Below are 15,726 nucleotides of genomic sequence, written 5' to 3'. Positions count from 1 at the left end.
CAATTATGGAGTGAATTTTAGGGCTTATAAATCTAATATTTTCCTATCCTTCCTTAATACCAGTTCCCATATGCTATTCATATCTACACTTGGTCTGCTTAGGAGGTTGTTGTGTCCTAGCATATATGCTGCTTCTTTTAGTTTTCGTATTTTCCAGTGTTGTTCTCTGTCTATTATTTTAACTTCATCCCTCAGGGGGATGTGGTCTCCATTTTCCCATATATGATCAGCTATACCCGATTTATCAATATCTCCTCGTGTCACAGCTTTGCAATGTTCGTCTACCCTTATTTGGAGGGGGCGGTATGTTTCGCCTTTGTATAACCTACCACACCTGTATGGGATGGAGTACATGCAGTCTTTGGTCATATTCTCTTCTCTTGGTGGTTTTACACGAAGGAGATATTTGCCAAGTGTTGTATCCTCAGTTTTGTCATGCTTCTAGATGTAGTCTATCTTGGCTGACACTGGGAGGTCAAACTCAATGAGGTTACTGCTTTAACCCTCGTTGAATCAGTAATTGCTTAATTACATTACATTTGATGGTAAGTTTCTAGCTGGAAGGCGCTAGACCTGAGCTGCTATTAAGAATCATTCACTTTCAGCTTAAATCCATCTTAATTTTATAACCCATTTTATTATCGTATTTCTGCCCTTCATCATTATCATCACCATTGTTTAACGTCCGTTTTCCATGCTGGTATGGGTTGGATGGTTTGACTGAGGTTGCACCAAGCTCCAATCTGATCTGACAAGGTTTCTACGGCTGGATGCTCTTCCTAATGCCAACCACTCTGAGAGTGTAGTGGGTGCTTTTTGCATGGCACCAGCATCGGGCGGCACTGGCATCGGACAGCACTGTCATCATGTGGCACTGGCATCAGCAATACTAAAATAGTGAAGAATTTAATAAAATAACTGTTTGAAACTCTCATTTACCTCCATTATAAATCAATAAAGAATCGAAATTCTTTCATGCCACTGAGTAATCTAATTTAGTATCAGGCACTTACAACAGTGTAAGAGCTGTTTCCTGATACCATTCTGTGGCTGGCCAACTGGGTACCCACAACCTACCGATGTCTTTTCTATGAATAACTCCACGAAATTGAAATAGTTCTTAATCAAAAGAAAATTTTGTCATTTCGCTAACCATTTAGCTACCATATTTACGACATCCCTTTGGAACTGTTAATGCCATTTCCAGTTTTAAAATCTTCCCGTTGAGCCATTTTATGAATGTGAGGAGAGTTTTTCCTGTCACTTCCATTATGGTCAATTAAAAAAGTAAATAAATGAATAATTCACAAAACAAAAACAAAAAAAAAACAATATTAAAAAAAAAGAAAAAATTTCAAAATAACATCTGCCACTTTTCTGGTGCCATTTCCATTAAGCAGTGCTAAGAGACATTATGGAATTGAAAAGGTAAATTTTGTCAGAATAGAATTCACATCTTGTTCAAGAATTATTATCAATTAATTAAACTACTTCAGCAGTCAAAGTTTTCTGTAATCTTTCAAATATTGCTTGCACAGAGTATTTTGTTGAATGTCTTATCTCTTAGATGCTAGTTTTATTTGCCAATACCAATAATGACGTTATTTTTTTCCATTAGACTATTTAGCCAAATTAAAGAAGTATTTGTTTGTTTGTTTGTTATTTTTGGCCAACCACTTTTAAATTTCTCTCTTGAAGTATAATTTATTTGTTTAGTAAAAATGGAAAAAAAAGCAAGAAATACAACTAAAAATTATTGAAATATTCTGACTTTTTAACCCATTTATTCATTCTCGCCACTGTGTATTCTAAAGATATTCCTGTCACATATAAAGGAACTCTCTAAGCTCCTTGCTTGGGAATTTTTCAAAGGAATGTGCTAGCTACAGACCTTGGAATTTCTGCCTTACATTTAATGAATGGATCAATTAAATGCGTTAATTAGTGTATTATAGCTAATGAGCTATTTATTTATCTGACATGCTGATAAAATAGAGCTTATTATCAAATGTTTTTATTTTCATAATTTAGCAGCTTTTTATTTTCATAATTTAGCACCTAGTGGCTTCATATGAGGAGGGAAACAGATTTGTGATATTTATGCTGGTCTTAAGGGTATTTCGGATAAAACTGAAGTGGATAAGCTGCAACCAGGGATATAATCTAGTTTATTGCTAAGAATTGTCAGACACCCACTTGCAGTGTAAATGGAGGAATCACCGGCTCACAGCACTTTTAATGGGGGAAAAGTGGACATGTATTGTTTTGTGCTGTATGTTGATGGCTGAGTTTAACAATGTGATCATTGTCATCATCATAATTTAATGTTCGCATTTCCGTACCTGTGTGGGGTCAGCTGTAATTTGTTGATGTGGACTATTTGTGGCTGGATGCCCTTCCTGTTAACAATCCTCATCTGAGCCCAAGTTAAGTAATATTTCCTCATGGCCAGACAAGTTTTTCACAGATGATTGGAAACAAAGAGATTGCTTGTATGACAGGGATGCTCATTTACAACCATCACATTATGTCAAGACAAAGGTACACACACACACACACACACATACCCACTACACTCAAGCACACACTCACACTTGAGCACAAGCTTACACTCAAGCACACACACACTTAAGCGCACACTCAGTCACACACACACATATACGAACATAATGGGCTTCTTTCAGTTTCCATTTGCCACATTCACTCACAAGGCTGCTATCTGTTGGCATGCTACAGAACTAATTATGAAGCATTTTGATACCCCCTCGTATGTCTCCCTGGTCTTGGGTGTATGGTCCTTACCCCGCTCTCTGTCACATCATGTTTTCTCTCTCCTCTTTCCCGTGCGAAGATCATAATAGTTTGGGGAAACTTCATCTTTATGATGTCCATGTCATGTCTTACAGCTTTTCCATTGTTCACAGAGCAGTGAGTAGGAGACAGGATGTCAGAATTTTGACATCTGGTGTGAATCGTTATGATACAGGTGATTCTTTTCCATTATCCAGATGGTTCCCAGTTATCCATAGCAGCTAACTTTTTCTCACCTACAAGTCAAATCCTTATGCTCTCCTATGCCATTGACTATTTACCAAAATATCAAGTTTTTCCTGAAAAACAGAAACATAAAAAAGGAAAAAGTCATCAAATTTTGCCTGAACACTCTGTATATGTATGTACAAATGCATGTATGTATTTCTCTTTTGTTTTTAACTATTTAAATTCTTCCTCTGACAAAAAAACTAGTTTGTAACAAGCTTCATTATTAGAATGTAGATGACAAAAACACAGCATTTTAAACTTGAGAAAATGTTTTACTCTTTTACTTGTTTCAGTCATTTGACTGCGGCCATGCTGGAGCACCGCCTTTAGCCGAGTGCAAATCGACCCCATGATTTTATTCTTTGTAAGCCTAGTACTTATTCTATCGGTCTCTTTTGCTGAATCGCTAAGTTACGGGGACGTAAACACACCAGCATCGGTTATCAAGCGATGTTGGGGGGACAAACACAGACACACAAACACACACACACACACACACACACACACACACACACACACACACACACACACACACACACACATATATATATATATATATATATATATATATATATATGACAGGCTTCTTTCAGGTTCTGTCTACCAAATCCACTCACAAGGCTTTGGTCAGTCCGAAGTTATAATAGAAGACACTTGCCCAAGGTGCCACGCAGTGGGACTGAACCCAGGACCATTACTGTTCCACTTACTGGTTGTATTTGTAATGTGCAAGTTAGATGGTTGATTTCCTTTTCCTGTTAATCCTAGCTTATCCAGCTTATCACTTTGGCATTTTACTCACAAAACCACCTTCTCAAATTATTATTGGTGTAAATGTATATTCTGAATACAGAAGCCGGAGGTTTTGAAGCAGTTGTCCATAGTTACCTACTTTCTCTTTGATTTTCAATGAGATAATCATGGCAGCAGGTCAGCTGACCTCTATGACAATACATAGTTTTTATGTCTCTCAGTCTGTATGTATGGATGCATTGACCTGTCACAACATATACATACATACATACATACATACATGTATGCATTGGGACAAACTATGACCTTGTTAAATGCAACTTGGTCATTGGCATTTCTCGATATCTATCTTCAATCTTTTTATTTATTTCTTTTGTGTGTTATTCCAGTCATTTGTTGTCTATTTTGTGGAAAACATTTGTAAGAAACTTAATTTTTCCTTAGGATTGTAATATGCAATTAATGATTGAAAATATTCATTAACATTCTTATTTCTTGGTTGGACAATAATCCCTCTATTAGAAATCAAATTTCTTCATTATTATCACAGCTTCCATATTCTTCAGAGCATCAATTAATTTTCCAAACTGCCTCATTCTATATTGAGCCTGGACTCGTAAATTCATTATCATGTCTTCTTCTTCTTCTTCCTTTTCTTCTCTGAGGATCAACTAATTAAGGTCATGTTACAGAGAGGAAGCCAACAGCAGTTAGCAAATATGTAGCTTTTGACAGATTACCAAGCCATTATCTGTTACTTGCTAACATGTTACAACATTGCTATCATGATCTACAGTTTCCTGTTTAAAATAAAATAAATCTATGTTGTATTTTCTTCTACATCTGTGCTATTATCTAATTGTACGACTAGAGAACTATAATCTGAAAATGAACTATATATGAACAAAGCCTAACACATTCTGACAAATAGATTTGACATTCAAGGAATAATATTTCTTTTCTCATTTCTTCTGCAACACATTTATGTATCTTACATTTAACTAAATGTTAACTATTTTAAACTAGTTTTTCCTGTCTAAATTCAGTTCTTTACCTTCTCAAATTCTTCTGTTTTATTATTGCTGTTTCTAACAAATAGACATAAATCTCAAGTGATCAGATCCACTGTCTTTACATGTTGCGAAATGTGGCCTGGCACAGGCTTAGGAGGCACAGTTTGGCTGTGTGGTTAAGAAGTTTGCTTCCTGATCACATTGTTTTGGGTTCATTTCTATTGCTTGACACCTTGGCAAGGGTCTTCTACTCTAGAGCCTTAGGAGGGAATTTGGTTGACAGAAACTGAAAGGCGGCGAGCTGGCAGAAACGTTAGCACGCCGGGCGAAATGCTTAGTAGTATTTCATCTGCCGCTATGTTCTGAGTTCAAATTCCGCCGAGATCGACTTTGCCTTTCATCCTTTCGGGGCCAATAAATTAAGTACCAGTTATGCACTGGGGTCGATGTAATTCGTTTGTCTGTCTTTGTTTGTCCCCTCTATGTTTAGCCCATTGGGGGCAATAAAGAAATAAGAAACTGAAAGAAGGCCATCATATAAGTATATCTGTGTGCATTTATGTGTGTGTATGTGTGTGTGTGTGCATGCATGTGTCAGTGTGTTTGTATCTTCTTGTCGTGACGTCACAGGATAGTTGTAAACTAGCTTCATTGCTATACAATCAGAGCTCATTGCTTCTAATCTTCTGTCATGACATGTTCAGCTTTAAGGAAATATTACCTTGCTTGGAAACATAAAGGTTAGCAACAGGAAAGGCACCTGGATGCAAAAAATACCTGCCTCAATAAATTCCATCTGAGCCATGCAAGCATAGAAAAGTAGACATTTAAAAACAATGGTGGCGATGATGATGATGACTTTTAGATTCTCATATCTTTCTCTCTCTATCACCCTCACCTCCATATTCCTACTATCAATTTATCTTAACTGACCACTAAGGAGTACACTTTCCCTGTCTTCATCTCTATTATCTCTCTCCTTGCTTACTTTTTTCTTTTGTTTTCTTTTTCTTTTTCTTTTTTCTTTTGTTTTCTTTTTTCTTTTTTCTTTTGTTTTCTTTTCCTTTTTTCTTTTCTTTATTCCTCTCTTCCTGTTTTCGATTTGACCTTACAAATACATTCCCTACTTTTAGGTCACTTTAAATAAAACCCTCGATTCAATAGCACTGTGTACACACTCTATACTTGGAATGAGCAATTTTAAATACTATTGTATTTTACTCACAAGGTATTGGAATCTTATATGTATACCATTCTGCCTAAATAATGGATCTACAAATACAATATCTCTGCATATCTCACATCCATTTTCATTCCTCCCACTCTCTATCTCGTATCTTATCTAAATTAACTATTGCTTAACAATTTTCTCACACCGTCTTCGATGAAGGGATATAATAAATATCCCAGAAACAGCTGTAAGACCTTCTATCTATAAATGTTCTAAAATCTTTCACAGCCTTGGAATTTTATCTCATTCTGAAAAAAAAAAAATTTATATATACACATGTTGATATATGACCTATGTTGGACTCCTTATTCGCATAATCACTGAACCTGGAGCTTAACTATGGTCTATCCATAGCACTTACTCAGCATTACCTGACACCTTTGGGTCTTATTGACACCATTACCTCTCATAACCTCTCTCTCTCTATATATATATATATATGTATGTATAATCGTCTATGAGCTGTTCTGTTGGGATATGTTTCAATAAATATCGAAATATGTGTTTAAAGATGTCGAATATGAATATATTTGAAGGCGGACATTAAGCAATGATGATGATACATACATACGTACATACATACATGTATACATACCTACTTTCATACATACACACACACACTACATACATACATGCATACGTACATACATACATCCATATATATATATATATATATATATATATATATATACATACACACACACATATATATATGCACAGGGAGTGAGAGAGAGATACATATATCATATAAAGAAGGAACAGACCTTTCCATAATGCCATACCAAATATTTGACATGAAATGAATTGGAATGCACACTCTGCACCGTTCATTGAACATTAAATAATTACATAGCATAGTGAGGAGAGAGTGAGAGAGAGAGAGAGAGAGAGAGAGAGAGAGCACAAAGAGCGATAGAGAGAGAGAAAAGGAGGGAGAGAAAGGGAGAGAGAGAAGGGGGAGGAGAGAGTGAGAGGGAAATAGAAGAAAAAAATACGCTTTCTTTGTACCTGAGGGAAAAACAAAAGGAAATAAAAATGATATGTCACCAAGTGAATGATTGTACAATGTAGAATCCAGTTTGATTCCTATAAGACACACAGACATTTACACATATACACATACGCATGTGCACACACACACACACACACACATATAGGCACACACACTCACGCATATGTGTGCGTGTAAACACACTTCTTTACAAAAGATGTAAGGTGAATTACGATCAAATTACTTTCTAAGCATGAGGTCAGATAGATTTTGGCAAATACCACTCCCCTTCATGAGCAGATTAGGGTATCCTTAAAATTACTTAAAAGACTTCCTGCCCCACCCCTCTTGGTGTTTTCAAATTAGATATGGCCAGTGTCAGTATTGACCAAGCATATGTAAGCTGAGTTATCCCCATCATCATCATCATTGTTTAACATCTGCCTTCCATGCTGGCATGGGTGGAACGGTTTCACAAGAGCTGGCCAGGTAGAAGCTTGTACCAAACTTCTGTGACTCTCTCGGCAGGATTTTTACAGCTGGATGCCCTTCCTAATACCAACCACTCAGCAGAGTTATGTATATATATATAAATTAAGAAATGGAGTTAAACACAGGTGTTGTTCAAATCTTTATACTTCCGACATATGTTTCAAAGAAAACATTGATATTATTCCAGAGGGAATAAAATGATGTAAAATAATGTAATCATCTCGTCAGGGAAAAAAGAGAAACAAAACACATCAATAAGCCATTTTAAACAAGTGTATTTATTTATTTTTTCCATAATATGTGTACACATTGAAAATACACATACATATATATATATACATATATATATACACATACATATATATATATACATATATATATACACATACATATATAAAATAATGAAGGCAGCTGTATATGTATATATATATATATATATATATATATATATATATATATATATATATATATATATATGTATGCACACACTCACATACACACATACAAACCAGCTTACACACACACGTATACATACATACATAAAGATATATGTATACATATGCATGGTGGTGGTGGTGATGACAATGACGATGATGGCAAAGATAATAATAATAATGTATAAACATATCTGAGTCTGCCAGCATCTCTCATGTCTCATGTAAATGCTAAGCCATCACTCAATGCATTTCTTTTCACTGCACAAAAACAGAAACAAAGCAGTAAAAAAAAAAAAAAACCCAGACAAACCATCCTCTCTGAGCATTTCTGCTTCTTTCTTCTCTGAATCGTACTCTTTCGTACTCTTTTATATTGAGAGTTTAATAAGTTTCTTTTAAATTCTTCTTACTTTTTCTTCCTCTACTTCTCTCTCTCTCTTTCTGTCTCACCTCTCTTTTTGCTCTTTCAATCTTCTTCTTCTTCTTCTTCTTCTTCTTCTTCTTCTTCTTCTTCTTCTTCTTCTTCTTCTTCTTCTTCTTCTTCTTCTTCTTCTTCTTCTTCATCTTCTTCTTCTGCTTATTATTATTATTATTATTATTATTATTATTATTATTATTATTATCATTACTACTACTACTACTACTACTACTACTACTACTACTACTACTACTATATATTATTATTATTACTATTAGAAAGTGTGCGAGAATAAAAATGAAAAACAATATCATTTTTGACATTAATTTTGTTCTTTTTGTTTCCCTTTTTGTTTCTCTCCTTCCCTCACTGTCACCTCCCTTTCTCTCTCTCTGTTTCTCACTCACCTCTCTTTTTGCTCTTTCTGTGTCTTTCCTCTTCTTATTATTATCATCATCATCATCATCATCATCATTATTATTAGAAAGTGTGAGAGAGTAAAAATGAAAGACATTATTTTCATTCTTTTCGCTTCTCTCTCTCCATCTCTCCTTCTAACACTGTCACCCCTCTCTCTCTCTCTCTCTCTCTCTCTCTCTCTCTCTTTCACTCCTCTTTGTTCTTCTCTTACACCCTCTCTCCCCCTCACTCTCTGCCTCTCTTTTATTTCTTTCCTTCTCACCAAACTCCTTCGACCTCATTCTCCTCTCTTCTACTACAGGGGTTTTTGTTTTCTTTTCTTTTCTTTTCCAATTTTCTTTTTCTGTTTTTGGTTCTGTTCTGTTCCTGTTGACATCCTTTCTTCCCAGGATGGACAATAGCGATAGAAGACATGGTTTGGAATCAAAATGAAAACGATTTTCTCCGCTGATCATTCAAAAATTCTATTCTAAGCTCATTTTAGATAAATCTGAAGTGACGCTTCAACGAGCATTTAGAAATGTGTCTAGCGACCGGCACAGAGATTGTTACCTTCATCTTTCTTGTCTGTTACACGAGGAGTGGGGGAGGTGGTTCCAGCACCATTATCTCTATAACTAAAGCCATACGGAGAAAAAAAAAAGAAGGTAGCAGCAACAACAACAACAACAAAAGAAGCAAAAGCCACATAAATAAAAAAAAAAAACCTGACAATAAGAAGATGAAAAACAGAGGAAAGACAAAATACCTTTTTTGTTTAAAAAGTGAAATAAACCGAAAGAAACTAGTAAAGAGAAGAGATGCTTGACTTCACATCGGGAAGGTGGACTGGCATAAACAATAGACAATCTTAAGTAGCCTAAGTAGAGTACCTTATAGTGCTTTATTTTTGCCGCTCTGTGTACAGGGTTCTAATCTTGTCTTTTCTCACTTCTACATTATATACAGCTTCGCCTTACAGGCACTTGTGCCGGTGGCATGTAAACAAAACATTGGCTGACTCCTGTACAGGTGGCACATAAAAAACCACCATTTGAGTGTGGCAGTTGCCAGTACTGCCAGACTGGCCCTCGTGCCGGTGGCACGTAAAAAGCACCCACTACACACTCGGAGTGGTTGGCATTAGGAAGGGCATCCAGTTGTAGAAACTCTGCCAGATCAAGTTAGAGCCTCGTGCAGCCATATGGCTCGCCTATCCTCAGTCAAACCGTCCAACCCATACCAGCATGGAAAGCAGAAGTTAAACGATGATGATGATGATATATATATATAGGTGTAGGAGTAGCTGTGTGGTAAGAAGCTTGCTTCCCAACCACATGGTTCTGGGTTCAGTCCCACAGCGTGACACCTAGGGCAAGTGTCTTCTGCTATAGCCTTGGGCTGTCCAAAGCCTTGTGAGTGGATTTGATAGATGGAAACTGAAAGAAGCCTGTCATATATATATATATATATATATATATATATATATATATATATATATTGCGTGTCTGTGTTTGTCCCCTCTACCTGTTTTGGCATCACATGATGGATGTAAATGAGCCCCATCATCATGCAAGTGGAGTTGTTTGCCCCCAGTTTTCTTTGACAGACATGTCTTGCCAAGGGGAATTATTACCTTGCTTGGAAGTAGGGGACAATTGATGACAGGAACTGAATCCCACTGGAGAAAATCTGCCTCAATGAATTCTATATAAGCCATACGAGCATGTAGAAGTGAATGTTAAAAGATAATGATGACAATGATAATGATGATATATTACTGCTGCTGCTGCTACTACTACTACTACTACTACTACTACTACTACTACTACTACTACTACAGCTGCTGCTGCTACCACTATCACCACTCCTACAATTACTATCACCACCTCCACCATCACTACCAACAACAATAGTGGCAAAACCACCATCATCATCAACAACAGCAACAACAACAACAACAACACCCCCACCACCACCACTGCCACTCTTTCACTGCTGCTTTATATCTGCACCATTGCACCAATGTCAGAGTTGTTGAATTACAAGACCTAAATCACAACCGTTCTCTGTATGACTCCAACATTTTCTTGATTTATTTCGAAGATTTCAACTTATTAGCAAAGTTTTCCTTTCCGCCCACCTTCTCCCCCTCCCTCACCCGTTTCTATTCCTAGCTTTTTATCGGTTTACCGAAATGTTTTCCCCTGGAGTATGATTTAGAATTTTCGCTTTATTCCAGACCTATTTGGATCATTAATCTTGGAAATATTTTCTCCTTTGCAGCTTAAGTATACGTTTCTATTTTCTCTCTGTGACAGTTACTTATTTGAGATCAAAATTATGACACAATGACCTTTCCTAGCTTCTGCTTCGATGCAAGTTGTTTCTGTCAAATGTTTCTTTTCTCTTAAATACCAAGAATAACTTCATTCCTGTTTTTTGTTTTCCGTTTTCTCCTCTCTGTATTTATTTTGCCTTCCATCTCATTCCTGTATATTCAAAGTTGTTTCGTTTATATTTTCTTTCTGTTTACTAGATTTTAATGAAAGAATTAAAGCATTGGAAAATCTAAACCAAGAGAAATTTCTGGAAGAGTTTAATGAACGGAAGAAGAAGCAGAGGGAGAGATTTCTTGCGCAGAAATGTCAGCGGTTAGATGTTGGTGCACTTTTTGACTCTCTTGGCAAATCAAGTTCCAACATTTGCAGAATTTTACTTCATAAAAATACTGGTCACTGGGTAACTTTGAGGGTCAATAAACAGTTGAGTGCCATGGGTAGGGAGTGGGTGGTGAGGAACAGGGAGAAGGAAAAAATATACAAGGGTTTTGTTTCACAATAACAGGGTTCTAGGGTCTTTTGCATTCTGGTTTCAAATTCAGCTCAGTTCGATTTGGCTTTGCATCTTTTCTCAAATTTGATAAATAAATATCTATTAATTACCGGGGTCGATGTAATCGACTAGAGCCCTTCCCCAAAATCTCAAGCCTTGTGTAGAGCCCTTCCCCAAAATTTCAAGCTGTTGGTGTGGATATAAATTTGCTGCATTTTACTCACTGTCAGCAATATTTGTGACTTGTATTTGCTTCCATACAAGAAGCTGAAACTTAGTTGAGCATTTCAACATCCAATTGCCTGTATCAAAATGGGGCGGAGAAAAGAAACCCATGACTTCCAGTTAAAATTCTGTAGATACATTTTGAAAAATGCTAATTCTATGTCATGATGTGGTTTTGCAAACAGTGCATTCGGTCTCTTTAGTTCCTAATTAGTCGTTATGGATTTCTTTTTTTTTTCTTTTTTTTTTTCAGTTACAAAAAAAATGTGGTCAGACATTTTGTCTGAAGAAATTGAAGTCACATGAGAATGAAGGCAAATCAATAGAGAAAAAGGAGACAAATATTTCTCAAGACTTCCGAAGAAATATTAATGAATTTGAGAAGAAGCAGCTCTTTCACAGGGGTGTTTATTCTTTTAAGGTTTGTGATACCTAAATTATTTTGTTGCTGAAATCAATGTCCCTTTTTACAAAGGTTTTTATCACACAAATGCATGCACATACATGCATTCCATATACAGGGGTTGGACAAAATAATGGAGACACCTTAAAATTTCAAACAATTTTGAAGTCTGTATATGCATCCTTGGTAAATCCTTCACAGTAATCTTTCATATTTTAAAAAATAGCATTCAATTAATTATACAAACTTCACCTTCTCCAACTCTGATGAGCGGAAGTATTGCCTATCAAAGTTTATCAATCTTGGATTCCATTATAAAGACAATACTTTTGCGAAACGATCGTAAGATGTATTAAAGTTTTTTACCTTTTTAAACATACAGCCATGTCTGCTCCTGGACAACCATTCCTGGTCTAATATTTTTAATTCTTTAAGGTAGTAAGCTGGCAGAAACATTAGCACGACGGGCAAAATGCTTAGTGGTATTTCGTCTGTCTTTACATTCTGAGTTCAAATTCCGCCGAGGTCGACTTTGCCTTTCATCCTTTCGGGGTCGATAAATTAAGTACCAGTTGCATACTGGGGTCAATCTAATCAGCTGGCCACTTCCCCAAAATTTCAGGCCTTGTGCCTAGTGTAGAAAATAATATTTTAAATTCTTTTCATCTGTCTTTATGTTCTGAGTTCAAATTCCGCCGAGGTCGACTTTGCCTTTCATCCTTTCAGGGTCAATAAATTAAGTACCAGTTGCATACTGGCGTAAATCTAATCGACTGGTTCTCTCCCACAAAATTTCGAACCTTGTGCCTAGAGTAGAAAAGGACATTTTTAATTCTTTAATTTGTGGAGTATTAATAATGTAAAGTAGAACAAAATATGCAGTCGAGAGAGCATTTTATTGGATGGCTAATATAATGGTCTTATTTTCTTAGCAACGGCGGCAGACAATTGAAGACATTTCTGACTTATGTCGATGTCTTCAATATAGCTGAAGTCTCCAGAGTAATTTGATGAAGAGCAAACAAATCAATTACTGTGTAAATGTAGAGAAATATATATTTGTTGGTTCAGGAAAATAGAATTGTTTCGAAGATAAATAATTGTCGAGACGATGCCATCCACATGCTAAATGGTAGTTAAGAGGTTATCTATTGTTGACTTAATTCATTGAGATTTAAAGAGCCGATGTAGAATAATATATATATAAAAAAAAAGATAAAATGTGGTTAGGAGGTGGGGAGCCAAAACCAAAAGAATATTAGTTGATGGCTAAGATAATTTCCCTTATTAAGGCAGCGAGTTGGTTGAATCGTTAGCTGGATTGCTAAATGGCTTAGAGACATTTTTTTATGTTTTCATGTTCGGAGATCGAATACTACTGAGATTGACTTTGCTTTTCATCCTTTCAGGGTTGATCAAATAAGTACCAGTCATTATCTGGGGTTGATGCAATTGACTAATCTCCCCCCACCTAAAATTGCTGGCCTTGTACCAAAATTTGAAACTAGTATAATTTTCTTTTATTTTCTTTCACTTTTTTTATTATAATTCTTTTTTTATTTTTCTCTCTTCCCTTTCAGATGTCAAATCTTATTAACTACCATTATTCCTTTAACCGAAAAATAGCTGAAAAAGAGTTTCATAAGCTGGAAAAACGTAGCATGTCCCACTCATAGAAGGTAAAATATATTTTCTTGTTGTTTAGCTCTGGTTGGCCCTGCACAAACAAAGCTATAATAAAAGACATTCTAGCTTTGGCCATCCTGCCTTTCTTCACTTTCTTCATCCTCATCATTATCATCCTCCTCCTCATCATCACCATTGTTTTTAAATGTCCACTTTTTCTTGCTTGCATGGGTCAGACAGAATTTATTGAGGATGATTTTCTACATCTGAATGCACTTCCTGTTGCCAACCCTTGTCTGTTTCTAAGCTGTGTAATATTTCCCCATAACCAGATGTGTTTTTCATGCAAGATGAGAAACAAACAGAATTATTTGTATGATGGTGATGCATATTTTCAACCATCACATGATGTCAAAACAAGTGTTCACTCAAAGACATGGCACCAGTGCCAGCAATTTCTATGTGGCACCCTCACCAGTGCTTTTCAGTATTTACAATTGACGGTTATTTGTCCTCATCGTGTTTGTTGTTAACACAACGTTATTGCTGATATACCCTCCAGCCTTCATCAGGTGTCTTGGGGAAATTTTGAACCTGGGTTCTCATTCCTAAGGAATTTTTCGATGTTATTATTATTATTATTATTATTATTATTATTATTATTATCAAGGAAGGATAGGAGAATATTAAATTTATAAGCCCTAAAATTCACTCCATAATTGTCATATGGCATAGTGGTTAAGAGCGCAGGCAAAATTCTGAGTTTGATTCCAAGCAGTGAACTGAATAATAATAATAATAATAATAATAATAATAATAATAATAATAATAATAATAAACAGATACACATACACACAAACACACACAAGCACACACAAACACACACAAGCACACACAAATATGCATGCACACATACACATAGACACACAAACACACACACACACACACATATGTGTATACAATAGGCTTGTTTCAGTTGCCATCTACCAAATCCACAATAGCACTGCTCTGGTCAACTTGCAGCTGGTTACCCTGCATTGGTACTGAACCCAGCACCAAATGGTCAGGAAGCCAGCTTCTGAACCACACAGCCATGCCTGCTCGGAACAGTCATAACCGGGCATGAATTATTTGGGGTAAAAAGTCAGATAAACGATAACAGATACAGAGAAATATTTTTATTTATTCAATAATTGCCGAAGAGTGATAATTCCATTTACACTTTGCAGGAAGCCATTGGCAACGATGCACTTGACTCACCCAAACAATGTTTACATTAAACTGATAAGCTATCGTTTGTATATTCCAAACAGAAGCAGCAACAACAACAACAACAACAAGAACACTCACAGAAGCAACAACAGCATAACAGCAGCAGCAGTAGCAGCAGCAGCAGTAGCAGCAGCAGGTCTATGTCCTCTTTAAATCCTTGAATCTGCTGGTGCCTGTTTCTTCATCGTTGTCTCTGTCAATACACCGACAATATATTTTTAATCAATGATTCTATGGATTAAAAATGCTAAATAAAGAGGCTGTAATAATATTTATTTTCTTTCTTTATTTGTAACCTTGTAAAGTTGGCCTGTTTTAAAGTAAGACATTGCTTAAGTCACTACAAATAATGCCTATCTGTGTTATCTATTGATTAAACTATTTCATGCTGTGGGTTAGATTTTTTTTTTTTGAGTCTTTTATTCTATTTTATTTCAGTTTCTTTATTCATTTTTTTTTTTTTCAATCTCTCTCTATTGACAAACTCAAAGCAGTCTGATGGAATCGATTCTCTTTACAGTTGTTTTTCTGCAGCCATTTAACAATCACAAAGCATTTCTGCTGATGAGGTTCAATTCAGTCGGTTTAA

At 35.9% G+C, this 15,726-nt stretch overlaps 1 protein-coding gene across 3 annotated transcripts in view; it reads left to right on the top strand.

The window, feature by feature from the left end:
- The window catches only part of LOC106873722 (uncharacterized), a 57,900-nt gene extending 42,492 nt beyond the window's left edge, over positions 1-15,408 (top strand). The window contains exons 2-6 of one of the 3 annotated variants that reach the window (XM_014921198.3): positions 3,009-3,188; positions 11,316-11,437; positions 12,090-12,257; positions 13,820-13,918; positions 15,179-15,408. In XM_014921198.3, the coding sequence (XP_014776684.1) occupies positions 3,009-3,188; positions 11,316-11,437; positions 12,090-12,257; positions 13,820-13,915 (566 nt within the window). In that variant the 3' untranslated portion in view covers positions 13,916-13,918; positions 15,179-15,408. Of the gene's footprint in view, positions 1-3,008; positions 3,189-11,315; positions 11,438-12,089; positions 12,258-13,819; positions 13,919-15,178 lie in introns of those variants that run through there. The other 2 variants (XM_014921199.3, XM_089352161.1) reach the window with 2 other exon arrangements.
- Positions 15,409-15,726: the final 318 nt, after the last annotated feature.

Source organism: Octopus bimaculoides, chromosome 5, assembly GCF_046866305.1.
Source record: "Octopus bimaculoides isolate indiv1 chromosome 5, ASM4686630v1, whole genome shotgun sequence".
Classification (NCBI taxonomy): Eukaryota; Metazoa; Mollusca; class Cephalopoda; order Octopoda; family Octopodidae; genus Octopus; species Octopus bimaculoides.
The sequence above is the reverse complement of the archived record's forward strand: the minus strand, read 5'-3'. Positions and strand labels throughout refer to the sequence as shown.